At 49.8% G+C, this 13,487-nt stretch overlaps 2 protein-coding genes across 5 annotated transcripts in view; one reads left to right on the forward strand and one right to left on the reverse strand.

The window, feature by feature from the left end:
- Window positions 1-8,401, reverse strand: part of SLC1A7 (solute carrier family 1 member 7) — a 43,266-nt gene extending 34,865 nt beyond the window's left edge. The window contains exons 1-2 of the mRNA XM_081816963.1: window positions 8,252-8,401; window positions 3,265-3,344 (exon numbers count right to left, since the gene is read on the reverse strand). Of these exons, the coding sequence (XP_081673089.1) occupies window positions 3,265-3,344; window positions 8,252-8,386 (215 nt within the window). The 5' untranslated portion in view covers window positions 8,387-8,401. The remainder of the gene's footprint in view (window positions 1-3,264; window positions 3,345-8,251) is intronic.
- CPT2 (carnitine palmitoyltransferase 2) overlaps window positions 1-13,487 on the forward strand; it is a 102,438-nt gene that overhangs the window by 26,149 nt on the left and 62,802 nt on the right. The gene's annotated exons all lie outside the window — the stretch shown is intronic.

Consider the following 13,487-nt stretch of genomic DNA (forward strand, 5'->3'; position numbering starts at 1 on the left):
AGTGGAGAAAGACTGGGCCTCTGAGAGCCAGGATTCGGAGAGGTGGACAGGCCCTTAGTCACTAGGTAAGCTGGGTAAACCAAGGCCCAGAGTGCGGGTGCCTTACCTAAGATCACATGATAATTTGTGGAGGAAGCAGGTCGGGGACCCAGGCCTCTGACTCTGACTACAGGGTTTTTTTTTTTTTTTAAGTAGTTTCCATACCCAGGGTGCCTGGATGGCTCAGTTGGTTAAGCGACTGCCTTCGGCTCAGGTCATGATCCCAGAGTCCTGGGATCGAGTCCCACATCGGGCTCTCAGCTCAGTGGGGAGCCTGCTTCTCCCTCTGACCCTCTCCCCTCTCATGCTGTTTCTCTCTCTCTCTCTCTCTCTCAAATAAATAAATAAAATCTAAAAAAAAAAAAAAAAGTAGTGTCTACATACAGTGTGGAGCCCACCGTGGGGCTTGAACCCACGACCCCGGGATCAAGACCTGAGCTAAGATCAAGAGTCAGACGCTCAACCGACTGAGGCACCCAGGCACCCCTGACTCTAGGACTTTTTAAAAGTTAAATGACTTGCCCAAGGTCACACAGCCAGGCAATGGCAGGGCCAGGGCAGGACCCCAGGTCTGTGTGACTCCAGGTCCATGCAAGGGCCTGGCCTCTGCCCCTGAGGTGTTTGGATTCTGAATAAGAGGCGACGCCCGGGGAAGTAAGGATGGTTAGAAGTCCAGGTCGGGAAAGCTGCCTGACAGGAGTCCCATGCTTTATATCACAAGGAGAAGAAAAAAAAAAAAAGAGTCCTGTGCTTCCTCCGCCAACATACTTGTTTAGCTGTCCTGTAACCTTGTGTTTTCTCGTCTGTCTCCCTCACAGCCTGTGAGCTCCTCGGGGCCTGACCCTCAGGCGTCTCTGTATCTGCAGCGCGCATGACAGGGCCAGGTGCCCCGAGAGCACAGGGCATGATTGTTGGGCTCCTTCGCTAACTCACCTGACAGGCATTAAGGAGTACCTACTGTGTGCCAGGCACTTGGCTAGGTGGAGAGTGGAACCTCCGCAGAATAGTATCTCTGCCTTTACCGCATTTGCGGTCCTATGGGAGTTAAAGAAACAAGGGGCCAAGTGAGTCCAAACAGGATGACAACGTATGGTCAGTGCTGAGCAGGGAAAGGAGCAGGGCTTGGTGAGGCAGAGCGAAGCTGGTGCTGAGGGGAGAGGGGAGGGACGGGTGAGGCGGGCCGTTCTAAGGCAGTGATGTGCAGGTGGAGATCTAAAGGAAGAGGAGGAGGAAGAGATGTAGAGTGCGGGGAAGCGTGTTGCAGGCAAAAGGAACAGCCTGTGTGGAGACCCTGAGATGGGGCAGGGTTGGTCTGGTCTATAAGGCCTGTGGGACTGGAGTGAGTGGGGCCTTGAAGTGGGGTGCAGGTAGGGGAGGATCAGGCAGGTCCTCCGAGATCAGGGGAAGGGTGGAAGGGTTTGTTTGAAATGCTGAGGCAGCCATGGGTGGGTTTTAGGTTAATGGATAGCAAGCCCAGATCGCTTTTCAGGAGGTGGTTCTGACCACAAGGTGGAGAACGGGTGGGAGGGGAACAGGAACAGAAGCAAGGAGGCCAGTGAGGGGACCATGGAGTCTGGACCTGGGTCGGCAGGGGGGAAGCTGGGTTGGGTTTGGGAGGAAGAACTGGCCGCAGTCACTGATGGACTGGCTGACGGTGGGAGTGGGAAGGGAATAATTAGCAAGGGGGCTTGAAGAACTGGGTGGATGGAGCCGCCATTTATGGACCAGCAGAAATAAGGGGAAGGAACTGGTTTGTGGGGTAAAATCTCAAGCTGTTGCACTGAATTTGAGACACGTGTTAAGCATCCAGGGGAGATGTCGAATAGGTAGTTTGAGCGTGGGGGTCAGACGAGAGGCCTGGGAGTACTTGGGAGTGCCGGGCTTGCAGGTGGTACATCAAAGCCACGAGGATGGACGAGAGAAGTCCTGAGAAGTAGAGGAAGAGAGACTGGGACAGAGGGACAGAGAACAGGCAACAGCTCTGAGGAGGAATTCAAGAGGGAAAGGGGGATCAGCTGCTCTGTCAAGTGCATCAGCTGCTATGGAGAGAGAGGTCACGGAGAGCAGGAACTGAGTGTTCTTTGGATTTAGCAACATGCAAGCTACTGGTGACTTTCACTGATTCACTGACTCAGTGAATGACTCAAAAGATGCATAAAGAGGAGACAACTAGAGTGGGTTGAGGAGTCAGGGAAAGATTTTGGAGGGAGGGAGGCAGCGTTTCAGCAAGATCCTTGGGGGGCTGAGTCCTGAGAGACCTAAATGCTACCTGCAGGAAGCTGAACTGGGGGTGGGGGGCAGAGGGTACCATTCACTGGCCTCCCTGCCCTGGAGGGAAGGGGGGGAGGAGCTGAGGCTGGGGAAGCTGATGGCCCTGCCCCAGGGGACAGAGCCACTACCCCCCACCAACATACACACAGGACTCAGAGGTGTGTCCATGTCCCTCCCTGCACAGAAGTCCTGGGAGGTGAGGATTCCAAACCCACAGCCTCAGAGCAAAGAAGGCTCTCAGATACCACCTGGAGGGGCCAGCTCATTACACAGAGAGGGGCAGGGGCTGGCTGTAGGTCACCCAGCATGTCAGTGGTAGGGGACAGGTATCTCCAGTGATTTCCAGTGGCCCTCCCCCAGTGAGTAAGTGTGAATTCTTTAGCCGGGCATACAAGGTCTTTCATGCTTGAGCAAGAACCCAGCTCCTCCCAAACATCTAGCGCATGCAAATACGTATAGCCTCGGGCAGTCCTTGCAACAATCCTTTATTGTAGGTGTTATTATTCTCATTTTGCAGATGAGGAAGCTGAAGCTCAGAGGAGTCTGGGCGCCTGTCCAAGGTTGCACAGATGAGCCAGGATATCATCTCATGAGTATCTCCAAAGTTGTCTTTTCCTCATGCCCCGCAGCATTCACCATAAAGAGCCTCTCCTCTGGGAAGCCATCCCTGACCTCCCTGGCCCTGAGTTACCTGGGAGTCAGGTCACGTCCCCTGACACCAAATCACTTGTTCAAGTCACGAAAAAGTCCCTTGAATGGGCTGGAAATCAGTGGTGCCACTGAAGCCCAAGGCTCCAGCAGCCTGTGCCACAACCCAGTGACCACAGAGACCCCATGGCATGCTATTCCCCAGGCCTGTGGCCACAGGCCAGCTGTCCACAGCAGGAGTGTAGCACCTACCGAATTCGTACAGAACCCCCTCCCCTCCCAGCCAAACATGTGCCCCTCCCTCACCTGGAGACCACCAGTGGTAGGATCAGCATCTTCAACATCCTCATCAAGAGCTCCCCAGGAAACTGGAAGTAATTAATTTCCTGAAAATACAGCAAGAGCGGGGATTATAGCAGGCGGTACCGACTTGACAGTTGTTCACAGCCTTCAAACACCGTTCCACCCGCACGCTCCTGTGTACCACGCGGACGGCAGAGGCCACGGAGGAAGCACTGGCTTTGGAGCCAAACAGACTTGGGTTCTAATCTTGGCACCCCCGGAACTAGCTCTGTGGCCATCATCCAAGTTTAAGTTTTTGTACTTGCAACCATCTTTCTCTTCCTCCCTTCCTCCCTTCCTCCCTTCCTTCCTTCCTTCCTTCTTTCCACCAAAGCTAAGCACTTGGTTAATGGTCTGATACTTTGAAAAGCCCCAACTCATAGAATTTTGGTGCTGAGAAGGGGTTTTAAAGATCTTCTAGTCCAGCTGAGCCAAGAGATGGAGAGGACTTAGCAGTGACAGTGCAGGATCAGAAATCAGGCCCCCTTGTCCTGTTCTACTATCATTTCCAATGCTCTAGAAAATCTTTATGAAATAAGGGTGAATGGGAGAGAAACTTAGTCCTTACATGAGCAAAAATGCCTTTATCCTACCCTTACCTCAGATATTAGTCTGGCCATATATAAGATTCTTAGTTTGAAAGAATTTTCCCTCTAAATTTTCAAAGGCATTTCCCTTTGTCTTCTAGATTCTGGTGTTGCTTATGATGTTTGGAGCCATTCTTCCTATTCCTTGGTGGAGACTTGTTTTATTCCCTCAGAACCATTTAAGGATTTTCTGTTAATTTCCAGTTTTCTGTAATTTTCATGGTGATGTACCATGGCATGAGAGTTTCTTCTTTCTTTTTTTTTAAATTCATAGTGCTGTGCATATTTTTCACTTCTGAGAAAATTTCTTACATGCCCTCTGAAAATTTTCTCCCCATTTTTTCTGTTAGCTCTCTCGAAAACTCTCTTATTAGAGAGTTGGATGTTGGACACCTCTAATTTTCTTCTATTTTCATCTTGTTTTGTTTTACTTTCTGGGAGATTTCTGCAACTTTATCCTAGCTATTGACATGTTTATCTTGCCTCGTCGATTTTTAATTTCCAAAAATTCTTTCTTTTTTTTAAGATTTTATTTATTTTTTGGCAGAGAGAGAGACAGCGAGAGAGGGAACACAAGCAGGGGGAGTGGGAGAGGGAGAAGCAGGCTTCCCGTGGAGCAAGGAGCCCGATGCAGGGCTTGATCCCAGGACCCTGGGACCATGACCTGAGCCGAAGGCAGACACTTAACGACTGAGCCACCCAGGTGCCCCGCAAAAATTCTTTCTTGTTCTCGGATTGTTCCTTCTTTTTGCACCCTGTTCTGTCTTACAGTCACTGTATCTTCTCTCACATCTCCGAAGAACTTAAGACAAGATTTAAACAATTTTCTTCTAATTCCTACTTTGTCTCTGCTTCATTAGAGACCCTTTTCCGTTTGTTTAGTCCCTGTCTCTGTTAGAAGCTTTGACTCTGGCTTTCTGCTCGGATGTAAGTGTGAGGCCCTGAACTTGTGTGTGCGCGCGAGTGGAACTTGTCAGGTGATGGCTCCTCAAGGAAGGTGATGGGTGACAGTCTGACTTGTTTACTCTGGATAGAATGGGATGGGGGAAGAATCACCTTTATAGCAGGATTTGGAGATCTTTTCTCTGAGGCTCGTGAGAAGTCTCTTCTCACCTCCGACTAGGGGGTGAGGATGTGCCTAAGCCCAACTGAGAGCAGTCTTACGGGGATCCCACACTCGAAGGCAAATGTCCACTCATTTGTGGGATGCATGTGCCTCATCACCTCCCCTCCCCCAGTACACACAGGTGGACCGAATTTCCCGAAGTCAAACTTCTCTGTGAGGCACAGGCAGGGCGGTAGAGATGGGCGGATGAGGAGTCCCCTGATTACAGGAACTGGAAGGGACTGACAGCCTAAGTGCCCCAGTTACAAAATTCCAACCAATGTCTCTGATTTCACCTCCTTGCTTCACCTGGCCTCCTGCAGCTCTGTGCACTTTCAAGTGCAGAACCTTTCTGGAGTTCTCCGAGCCAAACTGACATGGCATCTACCTCTATAGACACAGGGTTTAGCTTTCTGTGCTCTGCTGAGTGAGATCATTCAACTCTATCCTCTTCCCATCTTTGCCTAATTTATGGTACTCCCTCAACTTCTTTTCTCAATTGTCTCCTTTTATATTCTCTTGGGAGTCTAGATCTTTAAAAAATTCCATTACTATAGTTTCAGTGGAATTCCAAGAAGGAAAGGAAAATGGATGCAATTGTAAATTCACTATGGTTTAACTGAAGCTCTCAAAATGATCTCTATTTTTATTTATTTGTTTGTTTTTAGAGAGGGAGAGAGAGCATACACACATGTGCGCGGCAGGGGGAGGGGCAGGGGGAGAGGGAAAGAGAGAATCCCAAGCAGGCTCCACGACCAGTGCATAGCCCCACATGGGGCTCGATCTTAGAACCCCAAGATTATGACCTGAGCCGAAATCAAGAGTTGGACGCTTGAGCCACCCAGGGACCCTTCAAAATGATCTGTGTTTTTACATGAGATACTATTTCCAAAGATAAAATCTGCGATCTTGAAAGTTCTTTTCACAAGGAGGACATGCTTCCATTTTGCAAATTGTTTACAACTTGTGCCTGTTGCATAAGCTTACAAAATAAGGAGGGTTTAATTTCTGAGTCACAGGCAGAGATCATAGAAACAACCCCTGGATTTCAAAGTAAGATGCTGAGAAAGCCAATTCCTGCCAAATCACTGATCAGACTCCACATCCTTTCTTCGGTTTATCTGGCAGGTTAATCCAGACCAGAACACATTTGCATTTCCAAGCAGATGGGGCAGGCAGCTTTGGCAAAGGAGGCCCCAGATGAGCTTGGCTTTCAATAATAAGGATTCCAATTTGTTTTCACAAAATAATCTTCCGGCAGGAAATATATTTTTTGTTGCTCAGGGAAATTAAAGAAAGATTGCAGATTGTGCCGTTGCCCATTTAATTCAGCAAAGAGGCGAGGGTTCTCTCTGTGACAAGCCCTGAGCTAGACTCACATTTTGGCTCATGAAAGCCCATGTGATGTTCAGCAAGTCAAAATCTGCTGGGAGCTCCAGACACCTGCACAAAAGCCTCAGAAGCAGGACAGTCAGCAGCTGGCTACAGGGGAAGGCTGAGCGTGGGGTGAGCGGGGGAGCAGAGGATTATTTCAAGTGGGGGCAGGTCTGGAAGAATTTTTGTAAGATATGGAATATGAGATGGCTCTCGACACAGTTAGGACTTGGACGGGCAGATGAGGGAGGGAGGAGTGAAGTACCAGCCACTCAGCGCCACTGTATGCCAGGGACTGATGAGTCCTTGTTTATTCTCACGACAGTTCTAATAGACATATAGTGCCCCCCACTCCAGATAAGGAAAACGAGGTCCAGAGAGGAGATAGGATTTTGCCAAGGGCCACACAGCCGTTTCCGAGTAGAGTCAAAGTTCAAGGTTCTGCTGCCTCCAGAGTCCAAGTCTCTCCCTTAATGGCTGAGAGTGGCTTAACAGTGTTACCCTTGTAATAGGGGCTCAGTTCTCAGGGAGGGGGTGTTTCCCTTTTCATGGAAGATGAAATATGATGCTTGAGCCCCAGGTGTAGATCATATTAGGTGTTGGTGAGCTGCAGGAAGAGGACTTTTGTGAAATAGGGGATCTTCCAGGAGCCCATTGACAAAGACTCTCCTCGAACAAACATGAGACTAGCTAATCGGGGCTCTCTTTTTGGCCAGGCCTCATCCTTGGGCCTTGCTTCGGCCTGCCTGGCCCAATTATAGCAAAAATCCTGCCACGTCAGGTTAGCGAGAATGCCCCCTGTCTACCTTCAGCAAGAATCCCTCTACCTTCCACGTCTCCTCTTAGCAATGTTCTCTCAGTTGGCCCCCTCACTGTGTTCATTGTCTCTAAGTCCCCAGCTGTCTTTGTTGTGTTCGGACATGAGCCTGATCTCTCTCCCCTGTTCCCGTGGTCTTGACACCTATCCCAGTAGTCCTGAACAAAGTCTCCTTTACTGTTTTAACAAGGGTCAGAATCATGTTTTCTCCAGTGCCGTGGGAGTGTCCCTCCCTGTCCTGTGGGAGATGGGTGCTGAGAGGGACAGGGGCCCTTGCTCAGGCAAGGCATTGCCACCCTTGTAGTTACACAGGCCAGAACCCCAGGGGCCGGCCCTGCTTCCCAGCCCTGCACCCAATCCGCCACCGTGTCCAGAGGGTTCCTTTTCTGGAAACAGTTCTCACATGGGCCCTGTTCATCCTGCTGTCAGGTCTCACCCCTGTCACCACCTCCTCACCTGGTCCCCTGCCTGTCCCACCACTCCCTCATCCTGCACTCAGCACCAGAGTGATCTCTCCGAGTTGAGATCTGACCATTTCGCTCCCCTGCCCAAAGCGGCTCGCGGCGGTGCCAGGCCCCCGAGGGCCCCTGGGGCTCCAGCCCCTGCCTCACGGGCTACATCCCAGCTGCTGTGAACAGTCTGCTCCACACACGCCCAAGTATTTTATGGCCCTGGGTCTCGCTCCAGCTGTTACCTCTGCCCGGAATACCATTCCTGGGTCTTTTGTCATCTGAGCTGCTCTGGGAGGTGTTCTCTGATGCCTGAGCCCCTTCTTCCTGCCCCCGTCCTCTTCACCTTGTGCTTGTTCTAATGAGATGCCCTGGCCTCTCGCTCACCTGGTGATGCCATCTGTAACCACTTCCTCTGCCATTTTACTGGCTGTCACTCTAGTTCTGCAGGGTTTCATCACACCCATGCTACAGATGAGAAGACTGAAACCCAGAGAGGCCAAGTGACTCCCCCACTATCATGTCACCAGGGAGCCATGGAGTGGGATAGATTCCCAGATCCCTCAGGCCCACATACCCCTCGTCGACGGGGACCCCCGAGAAGCTCTGGGTGGCTGACCTGTGGTGAGAGGCGACGGGTCCTCAGGAAGAAGCCGAGAAGGCAGCCCACGGTGACAGACAACACAGACAGGATGAGCAGTCCATTTCGCTTGCACACATCCTTCCCTCGTGCCAGGATGGCACCTGGCACCATGGTGAGCCCAGCCTGCCGGCACGGGGCACAGCACCATTCCATGCACGTGAGGCCAGCTGAGGGCACAGGGTCCCAGCCAGGGGGTCTGGCTGCTCAGCAGGCAGGTGGGCACATGGCCTGCATGGCTGCCCCAGAGGGAAGCCACAATCCTATTACCAGCTGCATCATTAGGAGCCAGAAACAGATTAGGGCCTGGGAAATTAGAGCAGGCCATGTGGTCTGGGGATTTGGACCTCAAAGCCAAGTGCACCTCTCAAACAGGGGAGGGGCCCAGAGACTTGCTTGGTTGGTTTGATTTTTACCCCCGCTTTATTCCAGAAAGAACTGTGGCAAAGCAATAAGATACTAGCAGTCACTAACATAAATTAAGCATTTACTGTGTACCAGGTGCTGTTCTAGAAGCACATTACTTACTTGCATCAAGGCATTTAATCCTAATATCAATTCTGACAAGTGAGTACTATGAGTATCATTTTACAGATGAGGAAACTGAGGCAAGGGGTATGCGCTGTGTGCCAGGCCTGTTCACCTGCTTGACCTGTGTGAGTCATAGGGGTCATCCCGACAACCCTAAAATTCCAACATTCATTTTACTGAAAGGGAGATTGAGACCCCAGGAGTCAGAGCCCCTTGGTCATGGTCACGGAGCTCACAGTAGTGGAGTGGAATTCAGGCCTGTGTTGGTTTGATTGGTACCCCAGGAGCAGAGAGATGGCTTCGAAAGTGCTTAGCAGTATTGTGGGGCATGTAGGATCTGAGTCCAGTGGAGCTGGGTTCAGACTTGGGGCCTGCCATTCACTGTGACGTGTATCCCTCATGGTTGCTTCAAGCCTGAAGCTGGGAACCCTGTAGGCTCTCAGGGCCTATTATTTTTAAAAATGACACAACCAAGGGACTGTTCAAGTCCCTGCTCTGCCACTGACCAGCTGCGTGACGCTGGGCAAGCCACATAAGCACGCAGTGCCTCAGTTTCCCATCCATAAGACAAACATAATAATAGCGTCTACTTTGTTGGGGCTGGTGCAGGATCCCATCCTGAGATTATTTGTGAAAGCAGTGCTGGACCGCATCAGGCCCAACAGGGAAAGGACTGTGAGGATCATCATCCGCATTTAGCAATTTTTTGAGAAAGGTTTTCTTTTTGCTCTTTCTTGTGGCCTGGCCTGCCCTTTAAAGCTAGAGGGAATTAACTCTAGTCTGTTTCCCTGGGAGTCTGTAATCTCCTTAGGGGCAGTCAGGCGGCAGCAGGGAGCGCAGTCTGTGGTAGGGGGGTTGTGCACGGTGACTGCCTTCCCTGACATAGGGGAGAAGGAGGAAGATGGAGAGGATGGGGCCAAGGAACTGCCGGTCCAGGCAGAGGGCGCTGGGGTGCAGGCCCTAAGCTATGCGCAGAGCTCCCGACTGGGCAGGGACCCTTTGGTGTTGGTCCCAACTTAACCAGCTCTGTGACCTCGCCTTCTCTGGACCTCAGTCTTGCCCTTCGTCGAATGAGAGAAGGGGAGGTGGGGTCTGGCTGGCTCAGGTAGTAGAGCATGTGACTCTTGATCTCAGGGTTGTGAGTTTGAGCTCCACGTTGGGCATGGAGCCTACTGAAAAAAAGAATTAATAAAAAGTCTCCAAAAAAAAAAAGAAAGAAAGAAAGAAAGAAAGGGGCTGAATGCTTTCTAAGGACCCCTTAGTTCAAAAAGCCAAACTTCCGAAGGCCCTGCTCTTTGCCAGTAACTTTGGGGCAATGAGGGTGGAGTGGATACATGTCCGAGAGGTGTGTTTTTTCCAACTCTGATTCTTAAAGCCAAGAATTTCCTGATACACCTTCGCCTCCAAGGAATACCTCATTTTCCAGTTAACCAGTTGGTTTAATTACTGTCTAAAAGAGAAGATATTCTGAGTAGATATTTGGATTTGTGTTTTAATCAATATCCAGGCCTGGCCTTTAGCCATACCACTGATGTGGGTGAGTCTTGATCTCCACTTTAGCCCCAAGACTCTGACTCCCCACAATGGCTCCTGCCTCCTGTCCTTCCCATTCTGACAATACCACCCCCTACTTCCCAGACTTAGGTCTTTCTTTCCACTGCTCCCACAGTCTTCAACAGGCTAGATTACAACTCATTCAAGCAAACCTTTTTATAGCACCATGTCATGCCACCCGTCTTGGGTACTGGGGACACAGCAATGAGTTGACAGAGTACTTGCCCTTAGGAAGCTTGTAAGAAAATTGAGGGGACTCTAAGAAAGGACTAGTTCACACTGAAGTGTGAGTGACTGATAATGAGCTTACTAAGGATATTTGCAAATCAAATTGAAAGGATCCTGGATAGGAACTCTTTAATAGCTCCCTGTTGCCCACAGAATCAATTGCCTTACAATGTTACTAGATATGCAGAATTTTTTTCAGTAATTAAAAACAAGTTGGGAAATGCGGGATGAAACAAAGTCAAGCAGGTTCTTTACTCCAGGACAGTTCCAAGTCAGACTGCTCAAGTTCAAATTTTAGGTATACTGCTTACTAGCTATGTGATCTTGGGCAAATTGCTTAGCTTCTCTATAAAATAGGAATACTACAACAAGTACCTAGTTGATAGGGTTGTGATGTGGATCAAATATGGTGATGCAAGCTAAGTGCTCAGAGCATTGCCTGGTGCCTTGCAGACACTCACAGGGAGCTACTATTAGTTTTACTATTTAGTTTTACGATACTAATATCTGTTGGAGGAAGTCTCCAAGTGGGGATAAGACTCTCAGCCCTCTTCTGCTGCAGAGATGTCCGTGGGTCTAGTGATTGGGGAACACAACTTTGGAACACTCCAGCCTCCGGGATGAAGTCCTTGCTCCTTAGGGAAGCGTTTGAGGGTCTCAAGGGCTTGCGTTTGCTCACCTCTCCAGCATCCCACCTCCTCCCATTCGACAGACCTGGAGCTTCTCTGACACCACCCACCGCAAGTCCCTTAGCCCCGCACCTCTCTCCGTCCTCCACACCTGCATCCGTGCTGTTTCCTCTGCCTGGAATGTCCTTCCCCCTGACTCCAAAAGCACAGATCCAATGCCCCATCTTCCTTGAAGCCTTCCCCAACTCTCCCAGTTATAGCATTCCTTCTCTTTCTCCTACTCAGGCCTTTCTGTGGTCGCCACCTGCGCATTAACACTGGCTCCCTACTAAGTGGCTCTGACAAGGAAATATTTATGAGAACAGAGTGAAGTAGATTTATTTGCTATTGATTGATGATTCTCCAGCACCAACAGAGGGGTCAACTCAGCCCGGGGAGGCGGGGGTAGGAAGGCTTCCTGGAGGAGGGGTCAGTTAGTCAGAGACCCGAGTAAGCCAGGAGTTAACCCAAGGAAGGGGGTGCTGGTCAAGGGGGAGGCAAGAGGAGAGCCTGTTTTGAAAGAGGCGCCCAGTTCAGAGGTGCAAGAGCTGGTTCTGGAACCCGCCATGGAGCAGTGTGCTGGAGTGGCCCACGGGCCTGGGACCTCACCCCTTCCACCATGTATCAAAATAAGTTTGGGTTGAGCTGTCTGAGCTCCGAGCTGGGTTATGGTGATGACAGCTCTGGGTTCGTTGGCTGCTTTCCAGAGACATACCAGAGGTGCCTTGATCTCCTGCTTGACAAGCCTTCCCAGCCTACTACAGGCTGGGTCCTTCCGGGAAGGTTTTCTGTGGACATCTTACCCATCTTGGTGTGGATTCCTGCTAGTGTGAGTCACTGGGGGGCTGTCCTGACCTCCACTGAGGCTGGTCCTTTCCCATGTTTGCCTCAGACGGGGGTAAAGTGACTCTCGTGGCACCTTCCAGCCCCTCCTGTCCAGACTGTTCATCTATAGAGACTGGGCCTGAACACCCATGAAACCACTTAGCTGCTGTTTGTTGAGTACATACTACGTGCCAGGCTCTGTCAGAGAGCCATGCACCAGAGGGAACCAGTGGGCAATCCAGCCCCTCTACAAACACTCACAGAATCATTCTGGTGCTGGGTTACAGGGTGAGGACACAGATTCTGGATCTGGGCGGTCTGATACAGTAGCACTAGTCACACTATTTACATTCAAATTAATGACAAATCAAGCTTAAAATTCAGTTCTTTGGTTCCAGGAGCCACATTTCCAGGGCTCGATAGCCACATGTGGCTCGCGGCCACCGTGTAGAGCTGCACAGCCACAGAACATTTTCCTTATCACAGAAAGTTCTATCGAACTTTCTACAGTCACAATGAGCCAGATTCCACTCTCAGATCTTTCCTTTGGAAGCTCTGTGACTTTGCCCCAATTAGTAAACCTCTCTGAGCCGCTTTCCGGCTTCCGTAAAAGCCCGTGTTCTTTACACTGCATCATACCCCCATTCATTTGAATACAATAGCTGGAGCAAAATGTAAAGTTACAACCCCCAGCAAGTTCAAATTAAGATTCCGAATTAGGGCTCTTGTTAGCAAATAACAGGAAATTAAATCAAACTGGCTTAGGTAGAAAAGGAATTTATAAGCAGGCTGATGACATAATTTGTGGAACCCAGTGCAAAAGGAACACGTGGAGATTTTTGTTCAAAAAGCAGGGAAAAAGTGCATTAAAGGTCCTAAAATACGAAGCTTTTTTCTTTCTTCCTCAGTCTCTTTCTCAACTTATTATGGTGTTTTTGTTTGCTATTTAATGTCATTCTCAAATAATACAAATTAAAAATTTAGATTATTCACATGAATTTTCCCATTCATCTTTATATTTGCAGTGCCAGGGTTTTTTTTTTTTAAGATTTATTTATATATTTTAGAGAGAGAGAGCAGGGGCAGAGGGAGAGGAAGAGGACGAGAATCTCAAGCAGACTCGACACTGAGCGCGTCTACAACTGAGTAAGCAGGAGTGTTGTCAGCCATGAGAAACCATGCTTTCCTCAAGCCAGAACTTGCTTTGAACACAGAAAGAAGATGATGGCATTCTAAGAAAGGCAAACGGTCAAGGAACCTTATATCCTTTCTCACCGGTGTAACTTCCCCGTGCTAGCCACCGCCGATACTGAAAATGATATCGAAGAGAAAGGAAAGACAGGGCTACCCATATAGTTCCTCTGCTTTTCATTCCTTCTTTACTCACCAGTAAGCCAAAGGTAGAGAAT

The sequence above is a fragment of the Leptonychotes weddellii genome, chromosome 4, assembly GCF_054177405.1.
Source record: "Leptonychotes weddellii isolate Sample4059 chromosome 4, ASM5417740v2, whole genome shotgun sequence".
Taxonomy (NCBI): Eukaryota; Metazoa; Chordata; class Mammalia; order Carnivora; family Phocidae; genus Leptonychotes; species Leptonychotes weddellii.